The following is an 18,030-nucleotide window of genomic DNA, read 5'->3' as shown; positions in this document are numbered from 1 at the left end:
CGTTTCCACTGTGGCCTGTTGGGCAGGCTGGCTGGGGGTGAGAGGAGGTGGTCCTGGCGGGAGGAGGGGCCTAGGGCCTTCTCTGTCCCCAGTGTGCCCTGCAGCTGGGCCGAGAGAGGTGTGTTGGAGGATGTCCGTGCCAGATGGAGGTGAGGACACCCTTCATGCTTTGAAAGGGATCAGTGCTGGGGTGGGCTGCCAGTGACTGAAGCCTTGAGAGAAAAAGCAGAGTACAGAGTCCACAGTTCCAGCACCAGCACTGACCCAGGGCACCCAGCGCACTGGCTCGGCGTCCTTTAATGTAAGGATGCTGATACCGTGGAAGGGAGAGAGTCGGGTCAGAGCCCAGTGGGCTCCATGTCAGATGGCGGAGGGCCCTCCGGCAGCTTCTCAGAGGTTCTCGTATCCCAACTGGCCTCCAAGGCTCTCTGCATCTGACGGGCTCTGTGGGGGTCAGAGCCTCCTTGGGCAGAGAGGGTGGCCGAAGGAGGTGTGTGGAGGCTGCCTCCTTCCTTTCTGGGGCTGTGCTGCCAGTGTGCTGAGCCTTGGGCCCAGGTGCTTATGGGACCCCTTGCCATGCGCTGAGACACGGGGAGGGGCCGCTGCCTCCGGAACAGTCGGTTACTTCAGGCCCCTGGCTGGCCTGGCCCACTTTCATCTCTTCCCCAAAGAGCCAGGGGCTGGAGCTGGGCCCACCCAGGCTCCCCAAAGCCCAGGAACTGGCCTGCTGAGCTGAGGACTCCAGGGTAGCTGATGGCAACTCCTCCTATTGGTTGGGATCTTACCCCCTCAGGTCCTAGGGTGAAGTCCACAGCCACGGGGGTGGTCCAGATATCCACCCACCCCCAGTCACCTGTCCACATGCTGGGCAGTTGCAGTTGATTTCCATTTCTCTAGGGCTGGGAGGAAGAGGAAGGAGAGGGACTGGGAGCTGGCTTTCCATGAAGGGGCGCCACCAGAGCATAGGGCAGTGGGGCAGACATGAGGCAGAGCATACACGTATGGATACATATGTCCGTGTGGACTAGGTCCAGGCCTCTGCTTGCACCATCCTTTGATTCCAAGGTCCTTGTTCAGGATGCCGGGGTGGGTTGAGAACCTGGGGAATTCCTGGATTTGCCTGCCAGGGTATACTGGGGTAATGCCTTGGGAACAGCACCTGTGAGGGGCAAGGATTTGTGACAGAGGCTGCTGGGAATCCCACTTAAACTCAGGAACCAAGAGGACCCTTCGGAGGAGGTGACTTGAATGAACACAGGGGAGGCCATTTACCTGTCACTGAACGCATAGACTGCTGCAAGAGGGGACCTGCCAACACTGGATGCCCAGCCATGGCATGCTTTGGAGGCGAGCCCAGGCCCTGGACTCCAGAAATGACCCCACCGCTGACCCTGCCAGGCTTGCCTGGGCATCCAGGTGGGCGGGACCTGCTGATCCCTGGCAGGGGTCGAGCATGCCCGAGAATGCCTGGCATGGAGAGACTGTCCTGTCTGGCCGAAAGCCTGGCATGGGAGGAGTGGCACGTGTAGGCTGCAGGGGCCATGAGCATCAGCACTGGGCAGCCGCCCTCTTGCCTTGTGTCCCCACCTGTAGTCACCCTCCCCACCCCCAGTGAAGGAGTCCTCCTATAACTCCTCCAAAGCTACCTGAGAATTGTGTTGATACGCCTGTGTTCATCCAGGAGGCACCGCTTTGTCCCCTGGTATGGGAGAGGATATGATCAAGGATTCTGCCCCTTGCCCAGGTTCCAGGGCCAGCCCGTAAGGTGGCTGCCACCTCACGCCATCAACGTTATTTTCTGTGTAGTCAAGAACGGGGTCTTGTGTGCAGTCAGGCCCGCCATGACTTGCTGACGGTGCAGCGACTCTGTTCAGAGAGGGCCAGTGCCACCTGGTCCCAGAACAGCAAAGGCCATCTTCGTAGGCACTGCAAGGCTTGAGGTGCGGGGCCACTGGTGCCCCAAGGTGTTCTGGCAACTAGTGAAAGGGTCCTCAGGAGACCTGTGGTCCCAGTTCTGTTTTCTCCAGGGCCATAAGGGAGACCATCGTGAGGCAGCCTGGGTACCCTGACTGTCCCCTGCTGTCGGCACTCCCCTCCCCCCTTGCCTGGTCGTCCTCTGAGTGGTTCAGCCCCACATAGTCCTGCAAAGTCAAGAGAGAGGGATGCTGGGAAATTCCCACCCACACCTCAGCCTCAAGCAGATGGGTCGTTTCGTGTCCGACTCAGAGAGGCAGGGATGAGCGCCCCCGGAGCAGTGGGCAAGCTCTGGGAGAGCGAAGCGTGCGGAGTGGAAACCAGCAGTACCACCTCTGCCCTGACGGGTTCGGGTTGGGGGGCTGCAGGCCCAGCCCGGCCTGGGAGTGACTGCGGGGAGCATAGGGGTCCGGGGAGGGGCCCACTGCTCTGAACCTGCCCTTGCTGTGAGTGTGTGTGTGCAGCCCTGGGTAAACACATGAGTGGGAGTGTACAGTTGCGGTGTGTGCATGTGTGTAACTGAATGGAAGGGGCTGTGAAGGTGTGCGTTTGCCTCTGTAAACGCGTGTGTGTGGATACGTGGTTAGAGCATGTGGGCGTGTGCCTGCACGGATGCGTGAGCACGTGTTGTATGAGTGTGTGAGTGCTCCCATGGGACCGGGTGCATGTAGGGTGAGTGATTTAGTGTGGACCTTCAGAGGAGGTCGGTGGTTCGGTTTACAGGAGATCCAGGGACACTGTCCCACACCTGCCCCTTCCCCCCTTTCTCAAGCACAAGTCAAGGCAGCATAAGGTCAGGCCTCACCCTAGAGGCGGGGAGAGGCTGAGGAGCCCAGGACTTCCATTGACGCGGAGGCTGTGTCCCGTTGGGCCACTAGGTCCTCCCTCCCCGGCCAAGGCGGCCAAGGCGGCCAAGACCCCCAGCCACAGCTATCCCCGCGGCCGGACACACGGGAGAGCGGAGCCCAGCGGCCTTCCCGGAGGAGGTGACTCGGGCCGGGCGGGCCGCGCGCATTCCTGAGCCCTGAGTCAGCGCGGCCGCCCCCTCCGGCCGGGCCCGCCCCCGGCGCGCACGCCCCTCGCTCCATGGCATTCCCGGGCGGGCGGGCCGGACGGGCGCGCGGGCGGGGACTCGGCGCGGGCGCCCTCCCGGCCGGCGGCGGCAGCCCCTCCCCGGAGCCCCCAGGATCCCCGAGGACCCCCCGGTGCCGGCGGCGGCGGTGAGTGAGCGCGCCGGGAGCGGGGCGCAGGGCTCCGCGAGCGGGGCGCAGGGCTCCGCGGGCCGGGCGGGTTCCGGGGCCGCGTCCGCTGCGCGCGGGGCCCGTGCTCAGCCCGCCACGGCCAGAGGCGCTGGCAGCGGCTGGGGTCGGGCCGGGCGCGGGGTCCAGGCCTGGGTCCGGGTCCGGGCGAGTTGCCGCCCGCGGCGTCCGGACTTTCCGTCCCGGAGTTTCCCGAGCCACCCGCGGAGGCGGCCCAGCCCGGGATTCCTAACCCAGCGCGCCGCAAAAATAGCCCAGGGCCGGATTAGCACGTCCCGGCGGCCTGACCGGGCCGGACAGCTCGGCTCCAGCCCCCGCCCAACAGCTGAGGGTCCTGGGAGCGGGCGGGCTCGGAGTCTGGGGGTGTCCCCAGGCTCCTCCGAGCTGTGCCCTCCCCCCCTTGACGTTTTCCGTCCCGGCCGCCACCGGTGGGTGGTGCTCCAAGTCGAAACTCCAGCTCCGAGGGTGGGACTCCTCGGGACCGTCCCTGTCCCAGCCGTCCTCGCAGGGGACGGGAATAGGATCATCAGTAATAGCAGTAGTTGGGGGGCTAGGGGCGGGGGACTTCACAACCCCTGTGTCCCCACTCTGTAAATCCTGGAACTGCGGGGACCGGGGAGCTACTCCCTAAGACCCCGCTGCGTTGTGTTCAGTGGCCTAGAGGAGCGGAGGTGGGGGGCGTGGGGGCGTGCCTAGAGGCAGGCCTTCTATTGGCAGGGAAGATGGCTGGACCTCAGGTGCTCGGGGGACGGGGGACGGCCTAGCTGTCTGTCCTGCTGCGGGCTTGTCTGTGGCTGGATGGGGAATGGGCAGGGGATCTCGCAGCCATGCCTGCCCAAGGCCCAGCTGGTTCCTGACCCGAGTTCGTTCGGTGCAGCTTGGGTTGTGTGTCTCTGTCTGTCCGGGTGGGCGGGGCCTGGATCCCGAGGCCCTAGCCTTGTGCTGGGAAAACCCCCCCCCAACCTTGGGACTTCCTGACTGAGAAGATTCAAGGATGAAACTGGCTTTTCAGGTTTGGCCCAGCTAGATGCTGGGTTCTCCCCACCCCCTGGAGCCAGCCCCAGCCCCCTAGAGAGCCCCCAGAAATTAGGAGGAAGGTGGGGAACCCAATAGCTGGCTGGGGTCCAAGAGGCCCCTCAGCTGAGCCCCCTGCCACCAGGGGCCATTCTGGGCAAGCTAGGTTCTTTTCCCTGAGAACGGGGCAGGGCTAGTAGGTGGGCACAGGAGTCAAGGGGCCCCAAATTTAAGATGCGGGGCCCCAGGCCCCATCCCAACCCTTCCAAGCAGCCAACCAGTCTCCCATTGTGCAGACAGGCTGACTGAGGGCAGCCGAGCTGGAGAATTGCCATGACCAGAATCCCTCACGCAGCATTAGTGTCCGGCCAAGTTGCTGTCCTTGGGAACTCATATTCTCGGGGGGCCCTTGGCTCAGAGGGGATGACCCAGGTCTTCCCTGCCTTTTAGGGCCCCCTGTCAGGGTCTTCTCAGCTCCCATTGACTGCTCTGGGCACACCCCGTTGCTCCTCTCCCTGGATGTGAGGTGCTCCCCTTCCAGCTTCGGTGTCTGTGACAGGATCCACTTTCTACCCAAGGATCATATTCCCTGGCTTCGGCCTGTTCTCTGGGTTGGGTGTGTTTGAGGGCGACCCCTCCTCCCTGAGCTGAAAGGCTCTGGGTCAGGACAGGGTGGAGTTGGGGGCCCTGGGGGGCTGTGGCCAGGGCCAGCTAGGCAGGCACACGGGTCCCTTGGACCCCATCTCCTGGGCAGACATTGTCCAAGGTTTTGACCCCCCCCTTGGAGGCTCGGTGACCTCAGGTGGTGACTGGCTTCTCTGAGCCTCAGTTTTCTTATCTGGAAGATGGTACAGAGGACCCTTCCCAGGGCTTGTGATAGGTCAGCAGGGTCAGTTAGACCCAGGTTTCCGGCAGGTGTGCCAGGCTTCTGACGACAAGCCGTTTCTGCTCTTACAACAGACTTCAGGACTTGGTGTCCCCTCCTGGGACCTCTCTAGTACTATCCAGGAGCTGGCCCATTTGGGGAGGAGCTCGCTAAGCCCGAGGGTGTCAGGGCACCGGGAGCACACGTGCGTCAAGTCAGTGGGGGAACTTCTGGGGGCGCTGAGTGGTGGTCCGGCTGCTCATCTGCCCTTGAGCCAGGCATGTTGGTAGAATGTGGGCCTTTCCCCTCTGCAGCTTGGGGGGAGGCTTTCACCTAACTCCCGAGACCCAGCTAGACCTCAGGTTGTCGAAGCCAGAATCTGCTATAGCTAAGTCTCTTCCCTTGCGCCCTTGCTGGCTTGCTGACTGTGGGGCACGGACCTGCCACCTCTCTGAGCTTTGGGGCTCCCCAACCTGGGGTGTATTCACCCTCTCAGCCCCTGCCAGAGCCAGTGGGGTCCAGGGCTTTGATTCTGGTTGTCAGGGACCCCCAGGTCCGTACGTGCCTGTTGAGCTTTTGGGCAGCAGCCCTCCCCAGGGCTAGAGCCTCCTCTGCACCACCCTCCCTGGTTAGGTCCCGGCGTGTAATTATCACCAGGGATTCCTGTGCCTTCGGGGCCTCCTGTAGCAGGGAACCTCCTGTTCTGTTATTGGCCTTCTGCATACCTGTCTGGGGTGACGTCTGTCCTGTGACGGGTGACACCGGGAGGTAGGGATGGACGTGTCCCCTTGGGGATGGGCAGAGGGCACTGTGCAGGCCATCAGCTAGGTCTCGGGCCTGCCCTGCTGCTCTCTGAGCTCGTTTCCTTCACAGAGAAGCGGCGAGGTCTGGGAGGGTTGAGGAGGGCTGAGGACCCGACCAGTACCATTTTTAGCATGATGCCATTTATACATGAGACAGAGAGGCACAGCGAGGCCAGGTGACTTGCTTTGCTACACGGTAGCATGTGGGTGGTGAAGGCCTGGATTCTGGGAGGCCACTCGGCTAGTGATCCCCGTTTGCAGGGCATTTTGGGGGTTGGGCATCAGATTAGGGGTCAAACAGAAGAGTGGGGGTCCGAGGTCAGGACTCTAGTGTGGAGGCTGGAGCATTGGGATCATGCTCCGGTGAGCTGGGGACACGCCTGGGCAGGTGTCCTGGGGTGGGGCCATTGCTCCAGTTGACCTTGGCGGTGGGCGGTCCCCTGGGCAGGGCGGGGCCGGGGCTTGGTGGGTCTTGTCCTGGGGCTGGGCCATCCCGGCTCTCCACGCAGCCTCCAGCCGCCCCTGCTGGCATCGTCCTGCCAGCTGGCTGAGCAGGCCCGAGTGCCTTGGTGGCCGCCGCTCGCACCTGAGGATCCAGTCTCATAGTGGCTCTGGCCACTGTCCAGGCTGGGGCAGGCCACACCTGCTCCCCAGTCTCCTCCTGCGTCTTGGTTACACCCTACCAAACTGGGCATCTCCGAAGGCTCCCACGGCCAGGTGCCTCCCGTGGCTAGTGTTCTGGTCGTACATGCTCCTGGGCCTCGGGCTCCCCTCTCCTCTCCTCCTCGGGCTCCCCTCTCCTCTCCTCCTCTGGCTGCCCTCAGGGAGCCCCGCAGAGCCGGCAGGCATTGACCAGCCCGGGCGTTTGGTTCAGCCGCTGCTTCTCAAGCACCTCTGTGTGCCAGACAAAAATTGAGGCTTGCAGGTGGTGAAGGTGAGCAGGGTCTGCCCGGTGTCTCAGGCCAGGCTCTCCCCTGGCTTCCTGGCCCTGTCTTCTGTCTGTGCATGTGGCCCCCCAGAAGGTCTCCGCTCATCCCCAGGGCAGGCACGTGCTTCAGTAGGACCTGCCCCTGCTCCCCACCCAGCCCTCTGCCCTGAGGCTGTAGCTACTCCTAGTACTCTCCATCCATTTAAAGCAGCCCTGGTGGTCCTGTGACTCTGCGGGGCCCTCGTCATGAGCCCCACGCTTGTCCTGTGCTGCCCGGAGTGCCTGGGTGTTGTGTCTGCCCCTGTTTCGTGCCCCCTTGCTGAGCTCGGTCCCCACCCTTAGCATTTGCTGAGCAGTTGTCAGCACTTTCTAGCTCACTTCTGGATGCCCAGTTAGGGGTCTCCTGATGGGGCTGGGCCCTGGGTGGGCAGCATTGACTGTCGCCAGAGTGACTCAGATGATGTGTGACCCCGAGCAGTCAGGCCCTCCCTGGGGCTGCCGTTTCTTCCCGCACCGAGGGGGTCAGCAGAGCAGAGATGCTGTTGGGATTCCCCCCTGAGGGGCTGTCTGGGAACAAGAGCCCACTGTGTGCCTGGGGGAGGCCTGGACACTGAGCCACTGTCTCCCCTGGGTGGGCGCGGTGCCCCTCCCCAGCCCAGACTCTTTGTCCTCTGGGCCCGCCCCTCCCCCACACCCCTGGGGCCCACTGTGGAGCACCCCCCCTTGTGGATCCCACCCACTTGAGGCCCAGATGGGAAACTATGCACAGAGGGCTGGGGCAGACCAGGACCCTGCAGCACTGGGGGCATGGTGGGGATCCTGGAGCCCTGTGGGTTACAGAGCACCCTCCTGCTTCCACCCCCAAAACAGGAAGGACTTGGGTGGAGGTGAGGGACCCTGGGAGATCTGGGCACACGGGCAGGGATCTGGTGCCTCCCTCATGAGCTCAATGGTTCTTGTGTTCCTGGGGCCAGCTGTAGGCCCAGGCTAGGAGGGGCTGGGGAATGTCTGAGTCCCTGGGTACCTCACCACCCTTTTCCCACTTCTTGGCTTGGGCTCCCCCTGCCCTGACCTCGGCTTGTGTTCAGCTACTCCTACCAGACCCCGCCAGGAACCCCACATCACTCCAGATGGTGAGGACAGGCCCCTGCCAGTCCGTGCGCATTAGTGACCAATGTCTCCTGAACAGTGGCTCTGGACCAGGCCTGTCTTGGGCACTGTGGGCCCGGCAGTCACAGGACAGCCCACACGTGGCTGATGCCCTGAGCTGTGCCCGGAGATCCAGGGCTGGGAGCATCTGTCAGGGTGGGGCCAGCCTGAGTAAGGCTGTGGGTCCTTGGGCAGAATGCGTGTGCAGGGGCGGGGCGTGACTCGAGCCCTGAGGCGGGCGGGAGCTGTGAGGAGAGGCCATGGGGGCAGTGGGAACTGGTAGGGGCATGGGTGTGGGTGGTGGTGTAAGCCGAACAGCTGCCAGAGGTTCCTTGGACTCCGAAGTCGAGGACCAGCCAGTATCACTTGGAGGTGCTGGGAATGTATGGGGGGGGGGGCTCCTGGAGAGGCCAGCCCTCTGGCACCCAGCCTGTGGATCCCCAGCGTTGGGTCCAGGGCCGGAAGGAGCTGTACGCAGTACCTGGGGCTGCCCCTGTTTTGTGGAGGGCAGCATTCCATGCCCTCTGGGTCTGTGTAGGTCGACCTTCTCAGGTCAGTAAAAAGCTGGGAGTTGCTCCGAACAGAATTCTGGCCTTCCCTGTTCTGTGTAAGTCCAGTAGGAGCTGTGGGCAGCATTCTGGGCCTGTGTCCAGTTATGCCACCCGAATACGTGACCTCAGGTAAGGCAAGCCCCTGTTCTGTAGGACTCAGTTTGCCTATTTGTAAGGCAGGGGTGGGGTTTTCTCTACATCTTCTCAGGCAGTGCAAGGGAGGTCGTTTCTAGAGGCATTTGTGGGTGGGTTCCTAAACCCGAATTTTTTTTTTTTTTAAGATTTTATTGATTTGAGAGACAGAGAGTACGAGCGGGGTGGTGGTGGGGGTGGGGGAGGCAGAGGGACAAGCTGAGTGCGGAGCCCGCCACCACGGGGCTCCATCCCAGCACGCTGAGATGATGACCTAAGCCCAAGTCAGAGGCCACCCAGGTGCCACCCCCAACCCGAATTTCAGAGTCTGTCTGGTTCCCTAGCTCTTGGATGCAGTGGAGGAATTTTGGAGTCTCTTCCCTCCGACTCTTGCTCGGCCACTTCCCTGCTCTCCATGCCCCACAATGTGCTTTGGATCTCCCGTTTCCAGACACCCTGTGGTCCTTCTTTGGGGAGGGGCAACCAGAGCAGCCCTGAAAGTGACCTTTTGTAAGCAGGGAGTAGAGCGCCAGAGAGGCCATGGTCACATAGTCGTTGCCTCACTCACATGGCCAGGCAGTGGAGGCCCACATCAAGCCCTGGCCTTTCTGCTCTGGGTCCTGGGCCCTTGCCCTGTGTCTCAGATGCTGAGGGGGGTGCGCGCCGTGTGTCTGTTTCTCGGTGCGCGACGCCCCCTGGTGGTCCCGGCAGCATCTGCGCCCAGGTGGCTTTCAGAAGGTCCCTTGCAGGTGGGAGCTCCCGGATGGGGAAGCCCCGTGGCCACTCCTCCGTGAGATGCAGGGGTCGCACCCCCCTGTCATGGGTGCAGGGGCCTTCTGTCTTCGGAGCAGACGGCATGGTGGGGAAGAGGGTGCGGTCTGGGTCAGACAGGTTTGAGCTTTGCTCCATGTACAGACTGGGGCGAGACCCTCAGCCGGCCTGTGTGCACACTCGCTGAGATCTTCACACTGGCTGTTCCCTGTGTGAGGAGCAACTCTGCCCTCTCCAGCAGCCTTGTTCACTCCATCACCACCTTCAGGTCTTTGCTAGATGTCACCTTCCAGGGAGACATCCATGCCCCAGCAACTGTAACGTGCTATGTTTCCCTATCATACTTGTCACGTGTTAACATGGTGTCTCTACTTACTTATAGGTTTTTGGTTTTTTTCTAAGATTTTATTTATTTATTTGAGAGAATGAGAGAGCACAAGTAGGGGGAGGGGCAGAGGGAGAAGCAGGCTCCCCGCTGAGTGTGGAGCCCAACGCAGGGCTTGATCCCAGGACCCCGAAGATCACGACCTGAGCTGAAGTCACATGCTTAACCGACTGAGCCACCCAGGCGCCCCTATAGTTTTTTGTTTTTTTTTTTAAAGATTTTATTTACTCATTTGAGAGAGAGAGAGTGCAAGCGGCGGGGCAGTGGGGGGAGCAGAGGGAGAGGGAGAAGCTGACTCGGTGCTGAGTGGGACTCAGTTCCACGACCCTGAGATCATGACCCCAGCCGAAAGCCAGAGTCGGACGCTTAACCAACCAAGCCACCAAGCACCCTGTACTTACAGGTTTTTTGTCTGGACCGTAAGCTCCAGAGAGGCAGGGATTTTGTCTGTTTTTGTCTCCTTGTTTCTCCACCAGTGTGTCCCTGAGCACCTAGGAGTGGCTCATCGTAGATGCTCAAATACTTGTCCTGAATTTCTCTCTTTGGACATGAATGGATTTGTATTGTGAGGGCCTAGTTCGTGCCCCGCGGTGTCTCCAGGGACGGGCGAAGCAGGCACGGAGCAGATCGGTGCTGAGCACAGAGGAGGACTGCTGCATCGGGGCCAGGACCCTCCCTGGGCCCAGTGACCCCTGAGAGGTCCGTCAGCACTGAATCACCGTCCCCCTCCCAGGCCTGCCGTGCCCCACCTGGCGCCATGAGCGAGGCCCGCAGGGACAGCACAAGCAGCCTGCAGCGCAAGAAGCCACCCTGGCTGAGGCTGGACATCCCGGCTGTGGTGCCCCCGGCAACAGAGGAACCCGGCTTCTTCCAGGTAGGCACTGCTGGGCAGGGGCTGGGCGTGTGCCCCGTCCAGCCTCCTCACTGTGACCCCACGGCGCAGCCCCTGAGACGGCAGGCTTTCCTGCGGAGTGTGAGTATGCCTGCCGAGACGGCCCACGTCCCCGCGTCCCACCATGAGCTCCGGCGGCCGCCGCTGCAGCGCCAGATGTCCATCACGCAGACCATCCGCAGGTACTCGGCTGCCGTGGCGGCTCCGCCCGTGGGGGCTGGGGGGCCGGGGGGCAGAGGCAGGCAGAACTGTCCCCTCTGGGTACGGGGGCTGGGACCGGAGCCAGGGTCCCTCCTGTCTCGGCTGTCTCCTCCATCTTGTTCCCCATGTCACCCTGTCCTCCTCCTGTTCTGGGGACCAACTGCTCTCACCTGCCACCTTCCCTGCTCCCCACCACCTCCCCCTGTCTCCTTCTCTGTCTCTCCCATCCCAACGCCCTGGCCCCTGGACAGCCGGCAGGTGCGCTCTGGGCGTGTCCACACTCTGCCCCTCTTGGGTCCCCCCGCTGCCCGCAGGGCTCTGCCACAGCGCCGCTCTCTCTCTCGGTCCCTGCTCAGGTACCTGGGGCAGGGCGTGAGTGTGTGGACGTCAGGTGGCGTGTGCATGGCTTGCGATCTCTTGGGGGCTACCAGTGCCTTTGGTGTTCCCTGGGGTTCCTAACAGCAGGTCCTGGTGGTGTTTTTCCTTGCATGTCCAAGAGGTGTGGACAGCTTGCCTGGCCTTGCAGTGCCCACTGCCTGAGTTCTGTGGAGTCTGAGGTCAAACTGCTGCCTGGGGCCAAGCTCTCTGGTGAAGGGCTGAGCTCTGCGTGCCATCTGTGGACTCAGTGTCTCCCCATGAACCCCCCTCTCTGGGATGGGCTGAGGATCGGTGTAAAATACTCAGTTGGGCAAGGCCTGCCATCTGCGCTTCTAGTGGGAATTTGGAGTTGGCTAATTGCTTAGGGGGTGGCCAGGGCCGGAACCCATCCATCCTCTTAATTAGACCCAGCACACCTGGCCCCAGGCCCCAGGCCCCGGGCGTGATTGGAGGCTTGGGTTGGGGCATGTTGTCCGCCCTGGCGGGGCCAGGGGACGACCTGGCTTCCCCTTGCTGAGACCCTCCCGTGGCAGGGGCACCGCGGACTGGTTCGGAGTGAGCAAGGACAGTGACAGCACCCAGAAGTGGCAGCGGAAAAGCATCCGCCACTGCAGTCAGCGCTATGGAAAGCTGAAGCCCCAGGTCATCCGGGAGCTGGACCTGCCCAGCCAGGACAATGTGTCTCTGGCCAGCACTGAGACGCCCCCTCCGCTGTACGTGGGGCCGTGCCAGCTGGGCATGCAGAAGGTATGCCCAGCCCTGCTGCCTCCCACCAGCCTCTCTCTGTTCCCTGGGCCGGGGCTGGGGACACGGCCGACCTGAAGACAGGAGACTCTGCGAAGCTCCTGGCGTGGGGGCAGTCACATGGTCCCAGAAAGGCACCTAAGATACTCTCTGGGAACTGGGGCCTGGAGGAGGGGACAGGGTCCTGGGATCAGGATGGGAGAACATCCCAGGATGCACAGCATTGTAAAGGCCTCATGAGTGAGGACGGGGACCCTCCTAGCCCCCTGCACAGCCATCCAGGGACCTGCTGGGGGGTGGGAAGGAGGGGCAGCTATGTTCTCCACAGCGGGGTCTAGGGTGGGGAAGGGGCCCCCACAGCCACAGCCCAGGCCTGGACTCTTACATCTCCTTCCGTCTGCCAGATCGTAGACCCCCTGGCCCGGGGCCGGGCCTTCCGCGTGGCGGATGACACGGCTGACGGCCTGAGTACCCCGCACACGCCTGTCACGCCTGGTGCCGCTTCCTTCTGCTCCTTCTCCAGCTCCCGCTCGGGCTGCAGCCGGTTCCCGCGGCGACGCAAGCGCGAATCGGTGGCCAAGATGAGCTTCCGGGCGGCCGCGGCCCTGATGAAGGTGGGTGCGGGGGCCGGGGCAGGCTGGGAACGCGGCGGCCAGCACGCCGCATGCTCACCTCCTTGCTGGCAGGGCCGCTCTGTTAGGGATGGCACGTTGCGCCGGGCGCAGCGCCGAAGTTTTACTCCTGCCAGCTTCCTGGAGGAGGACACAGCTGACTTCCCCGACGAGTTGGACACGTCCTTCTTTGCCCGGGTAAGAGCACAGGGGCATCACCCGCCACCCCTCTGTCTGCGTGGCCCACCCTGATCGCCTATGTTTGCTCAGGAAGGAGTCCTCCATGAGGAGCTGTCCACGTACCCAGACGAGGTGTTCGAGTCCCCTTCGGAGGCGGCGCTCAAGGACTGGGAGAAAGCCATGGAGCAGGCCGACCTCACGGGTGGGGCCCTGGACCGCAGTGAACTTGAGCGCAGCCATCTGATGCTGTGAGTGCCGCTGGCCCGTGGGGAGGGGAGGGGAGGGGAGGGCAGGGGGCCAGACTTTTGGCCGTCAGAGTGGCTGGGCCCTGGGACACTGGTGCCCAGGAGGGCTGAGGGAAGGATTGTGGAATGTGAGCCCAGCTTGTGCACTGTGGCTATGGGACCCAGGGCCGGGCACCCTCCAAGGCTCAGCTGCCCACCTGCGGGACGGGCACATGATCCCAGAACCCACAGGCTGGGCGGAGTCCTGCAGGGAGGAGGAGAGGGTTGTGATTAGTACTTGCAGACTGTCAGGGAACCTCATGTAAGTCAGGCTCTACCTCTTCCACCCCAGAGGGGCTCAGGATTGCTTTTACTGGTTGGGAGGAGGCTGAATGGCTGCACGGAGCCTTCACTGCTAGACAGGAGCAAGACCGAGCGGGAGGGTCGGCCCCGTGCAGGAGGGATTGCAGCAGGTCGGGCGTCTAGGGCGGGGGCTGACTGCGCCCCTTCCCCCCAGGCCCCTAGAACGAGGCTGGCGGAAGCAGAAGGAGGGTGGAGCAGTAGCCCCGCAACCTAAGGTGCGGCTACGGCAGGAGGTAGTGAGCACGGCGGGTCAGCGGCGGGGCCAGCGCATTGCGATGCCCGTGCGCAAGTTCTTTGCCAGGGAGAAGCGGCCGTACGGGCTGGGCATGGTAGGCCGGCTCACCAACCGCACTTACCGCAAGCGTATCGACAGCTATGTCAAACGTCAGATCGAGGACATGGATGACCACAGGTAGGCATGGCGTGCGGGTGTGGGGGTGGGCTGCAGCTTCGAGCGGGCAAAGCTCCAGGTTGGGGGCGGGTTCTCTGGGTTGGGGATGCCGCCTCTGCTGACGCTCCACCCTGCAGGCCCTTCTTCACCTACTGGCTCACCTTCGTGCACTCGCTCGTCACCATTCTAGCCGTGTGCATCTACGGCATCGCGCCTGTGGGCTTCTCGCAGCATGAGACCGTGGACTCGGTGAGCCCTGGCACCCTCCCCGGCCCAGACCCTTGGAGTCTAGGCTCTGAACTGCCTCCTGCGTCACCCTGGGAGGAGAGGGCTGGAGCGGGATCTGTCTCATCTCTTTCCCCAACCTTCCAGGTCCTGCGGAACCGCGGGGTCTATGAGAACGTCAAGTATGTGCAGCAGGAGAACTTCTGGATCGGGCCCAGCTCGGTGAGGGCAGGGCCTTGTGGGCACTGGAGGGTGGGAACCCTGGGCTGGCAGGGGCCAGGGCCACCGCTGCACATCCCACTCCTCCGCAGGAGGCTCTCATTCACCTCGGTGCCAAGTTCTCGCCCTGCATGCGCCAGGACCCGCAGGTGCACAGTTTTATCCGCGCCGCGCGGGAGCGTGAGAAGCACTCGGCCTGCTGCGTGCGCAACGACCGGTCGGGGTGCGTGCAGACATCGGAGGACGAGTGCTCGGTGGGTGCCCCCACTGCCGTGTGTTTGTGGTTCAAAGCAAGGGCCTTCCGTTCACCTTCATTCCCTGCCTCCCCCATCTCCTGCTTCTCACGTCACAGACAGTTGTAGCCAGGCGTTGATTTGGGGGCGCTCTTTCCGCACGTGTGCATCTTGTTTCTGACACAAGTGGTAGTGTCATATTCTTTCCCCTAAGCAATTAAAAGAGACCCACAAAGCAAAAAAGATTCATCCAGGTTTTTTTTTTTTTAATTTTTAAAAGAAGATCTGTTTAGAGAAAGAGAAAGCACAAGCGGGGGGCGGGGCAGAGGGAGAGAAGCAGGCCCCCGCTGAGCTCAGAGCTGGCCGCAGGGCTCGGTCTCAGGACCCTGAGATCATGACCGGAGCTGACACGAAGAGTGGGATGCTTAACCAGAGGAACCACCCAGGCGCCCCCCCATCCAGGTTTTTATCACATCATCTTGTGCGGAGCTGCTGTAGTTTATACCAGTTCCCGGACTGGTGGTTTCTATTCTGAAGCTAATAGGAATTCTGCTGTTGAGATCCTGTTAGGTCTCCCAACATGCCCGAAGATGGGCTGGGGCCACTGACAGCTAGCGAGACCACTTTCATTGAGATTGGGTTGTGGGTAAGGGTGATTCCTGCGTCCTGTTGACGGTGCTGGTAAGGGGTGGGCTCTGACCAGGGGTTGACCCTGTGTCTCCCACAGTCCACACTGGCAGTGTGGGTGAAGTGGCCCTTACACCCCACTGCCCCAGACTTTGGCGGCCACAAGAGGCAGTTTGGCTCTGTCTGCCACCAGGACCCCAGGTCAGTCTTGCTGCCTGCCCCCGCCTTTACCACCTTAGCCCATGGCTCTGTGGGGTGTGGGGGGAGAGGGTATAGCCCCCCTTGTTGTTGAGTTGGACAGGTGTGGATGCCAAGGAGATAAAGCGGGGTCTGACCACATGCTGGGTTCGCAGGGTGTGTGATGAGCCCTCCTCAGAGGACCCCCACGAGTGGCCAGATGACATCACCAAGTGGCCGGTGAGCCAGAGTGAAAGGGTTGTTTGGAATCACTGTTGTCATGTTGGGGAGGAATCCACACTTCATCCATTAGTGATGTGATGCCAGAGACAGCCATCATGGGACCACCCTGCATATTCAGATGCTGTGCCCCAGGCCTTTGCCCAGCCTGTCTACCTCCCAACACCTGCTTCTCTGAGCAGGTAGCCAGAACGGGAGAAGCAGGTGGAAGCTTGGGAGGTCAAGTGACATTATTCCAACTAGACAGATGGCTCATCGGTCTCAGGGTGTGGCAGCATGCCTGAGGTCAAGGGAGGCCAGTTTCCTACCCTAGGACCTGTGCATCTTTGCCCCAATCCCCAAGCGTGGTGTGGGGCTCAGGGTTGGGGGTGGCCCTAACCCCGCTCTCCCCCATTTGTGACCCAGATCTGCACCAAAAACAGCGCTGGGAACCACACCAACCACCTGCACATGGACTGTGCCCTCACGGGCCGGCCCTGCTGCATCGGCACAAAGGGCAGGTAGGTGCGCTTGTGTGCACAGCCTTTCCTGGGTGCAGAACATTGCCCTGCGGTCCCTCTCCCTCACCAAGTTCGGAAATAACCCGAGATACCAAGGGGCCTGGGTGGCAGTCGGCTGCCTCTGGCCCTGGGCCCCAGCAGGCCCCTCTCCAAGTCCTCTCAACCCTGGCCTGACCTTCCAGGTGTGAGATCACCTCCCGGGAGTACTGTGACTTCATGAGGGGCTACTTCCATGAGGAGGCCACACTGTGCTCGCAGGTAGGCCTCTGTGGCGAGTGTCCCTCCCCCACCCCAGCCACAGCGGGTGCTGATGGGCCACTCTGCACAGGTGCACTGCATGGATGACGTGTGTGGGCTCCTACCCTTCCTCAACCCTGAGGTGCCTGACCAGTTCTACCGCCTGTGGCTGTCCCTCTTCTTGCACGCTGGGCAAGTGATACCATGTGGGCTGAGCAGGGGTAGGTGGGGTGAGTGGCCCCAGGGACCCTAGGAGTGGCTGGCCAGAGATGGTGAAGGGGTGGCCTCCCTCCTGAGTACCACCCCCTGCCCCCCCGTAGGATCCTGCACTGCCTGGTGTCCGTCTGCTTCCAGATGACCGTCCTGCGGGACCTGGAGAAGCTGGCAGGCTGGCACCGCATAGCCATCATCTACCTGTTGAGTGGTGTCACTGGTAACCTGGCCAGTGCCATTTTCCTGCCATACCGGGCAGAGGTAAGGGCATCCCCCAGGGTGGGCACCCTCCTGAGTGTACCTGCTGCCCATCCTAAACTGGGTCCATGTCTGGCACTGGGTTTGGGTCCCTGGAGAGTCCAGCCTGGGAGCATCTCCTTTTGGCTCCTCCATCTTGACGCGCTCTGGGCCATGGGAGGCGGGATGGGGAGATGGGGCTGTGGGTCCAGGCTGGGGGTGGGCGTCATCTGCTCAGCCTCACCAGCTCACAGCCACCCACACTGTCGCCAGGTGGGCCCAGCCGGCTCGCAGTTTGGCATCCTGGCCTGCCTATTCGTGGAGCTCTTCCAGAGCTGGCAGGTCCTGGCACGGCCCTGGCGTGCCTTCTTCAAGCTGTCGGCTGTGGTCCTCTTCCTGTTCACCTTTGGCCTGCTGCCCTGGATCGACAACTTCGCTCACATCTCGGGCTTCATCAGCGGCCTCTTCCTGTCCTTTGCCTTCCTGCCCTACATCAGCTTCGGCAAGTTTGACCTGTACCGCAAGCGCTGCCAGATCATCGTCTTTCAGGTGGTCTTCCTGGGCCTCCTGGCCGGCCTGGTGGTCCTCTTCTACTTCTACCCCGTCCGCTGTGAGTGGTGTGAGTTCCTCACCTGCATCCCCTTCACTGACAAGTTCTGTGAGAAGTACGAGCTGGATGCCCAGCTCCACTGAGCTGGCCGGGGCACCGGGGCTGTGAGCCCCAGCAGGCCAGAGCCGGGCACGCTGTCCGCCCCGAGCCTCACAGGCCACAGGACTCTCGGCCCGCGAGCCCTGTGTGCCGGCCTGCCCGTTTCCTGAACACTGACCTCTTGTGCCTTGTTCACCGCTGGTGAATGTCTCGTACTTCAGGGCATTTATTACACTAGTTCCCATGATTACCTTCTAACTAGTTTCTGGACGACCACCTCATGTGGCCAATAAATGGACCGGGAGCGTTTTAGCTGCCACTAACTTATCAGAGCTGCCTCGTCTTTCTGGTTTCTGGCTAGGGCTATGGAGGGAGGTCCTTCAGGCCTCTTCCTCACCCTCCCCTCCCACTTACAGTTCCCCAAAGCGGGGAACTAAGTGTCAAATGTACCTCCCAGTGAAGCCCCTCAGCCAGGTGGATGGCTGCACCTTGCCCCCCTTCCTTAGGGTGACTGGCAGCTGACAATGATAGAAGAACCCATGGCTTTGCTGTCACATTCATCCCCCCACCCCCACGGAGAAGCACCCTGACCCCAGCGCTCCCTCTGTAGCCAGCAGTTCCAAGTTCAGCCACAGGCTACTTCTTTTTGCAGGAGCCA

At 62.1% G+C, this 18,030-nt stretch overlaps 1 protein-coding gene across 9 annotated transcripts; it reads left to right on the top strand.

Annotated features, from left to right (window-relative positions):
• Position 1: 1 nt before the first annotated feature.
• On the top strand, positions 2 to 17,699 carry RHBDF1 (rhomboid 5 homolog 1). Of its 9 annotated transcripts, XM_045874540.3 has the most exons (18): positions 4 to 149; positions 10,565 to 10,705; positions 10,775 to 10,905; positions 11,836 to 12,049; positions 12,451 to 12,660; positions 12,733 to 12,855; positions 12,928 to 13,085; positions 13,579 to 13,836; positions 13,953 to 14,064; positions 14,188 to 14,262; positions 14,352 to 14,513; positions 15,220 to 15,320; positions 15,473 to 15,536; positions 15,942 to 16,036; positions 16,219 to 16,294; positions 16,365 to 16,465; positions 16,594 to 16,747; positions 16,997 to 17,699. In XM_045874540.3, the coding sequence occupies exons 1-18, from the start codon at positions 144 to 146 to the stop codon at positions 17,414 to 17,416; spliced, it is 2,601 nt and encodes an 866-aa protein (XP_045730496.1). In that variant the 5' UTR covers positions 4 to 143; the 3' UTR covers positions 17,417 to 17,699. The 9 variants fall into 9 exon arrangements, 7 of the variants coding, with proteins under 7 accessions (XP_064448254.1, XP_064448252.1, XP_064448250.1 ...); XR_010411759.1 differs by having other exon boundaries at positions 2 to 149; positions 10,565 to 10,905; positions 16,365 to 16,494; positions 16,997 to 17,136; XR_010411757.1 differs by having other exon boundaries at positions 2 to 149; positions 10,565 to 10,905; positions 16,365 to 16,503; positions 16,997 to 17,136.
• Positions 17,700 to 18,030: the final 331 nt, after the last annotated feature.

This window comes from Mirounga angustirostris, unplaced genomic scaffold, assembly GCF_029215605.1.
Source record: "Mirounga angustirostris isolate CCGP_5_RB_7025 unplaced genomic scaffold, mMirAng1.0.hap1 SCAF_5, whole genome shotgun sequence".
Taxonomy (NCBI): Eukaryota; Metazoa; Chordata; class Mammalia; order Carnivora; family Phocidae; genus Mirounga; species Mirounga angustirostris.
This window is presented reverse-complemented; position numbering and strand designations above follow the sequence as displayed.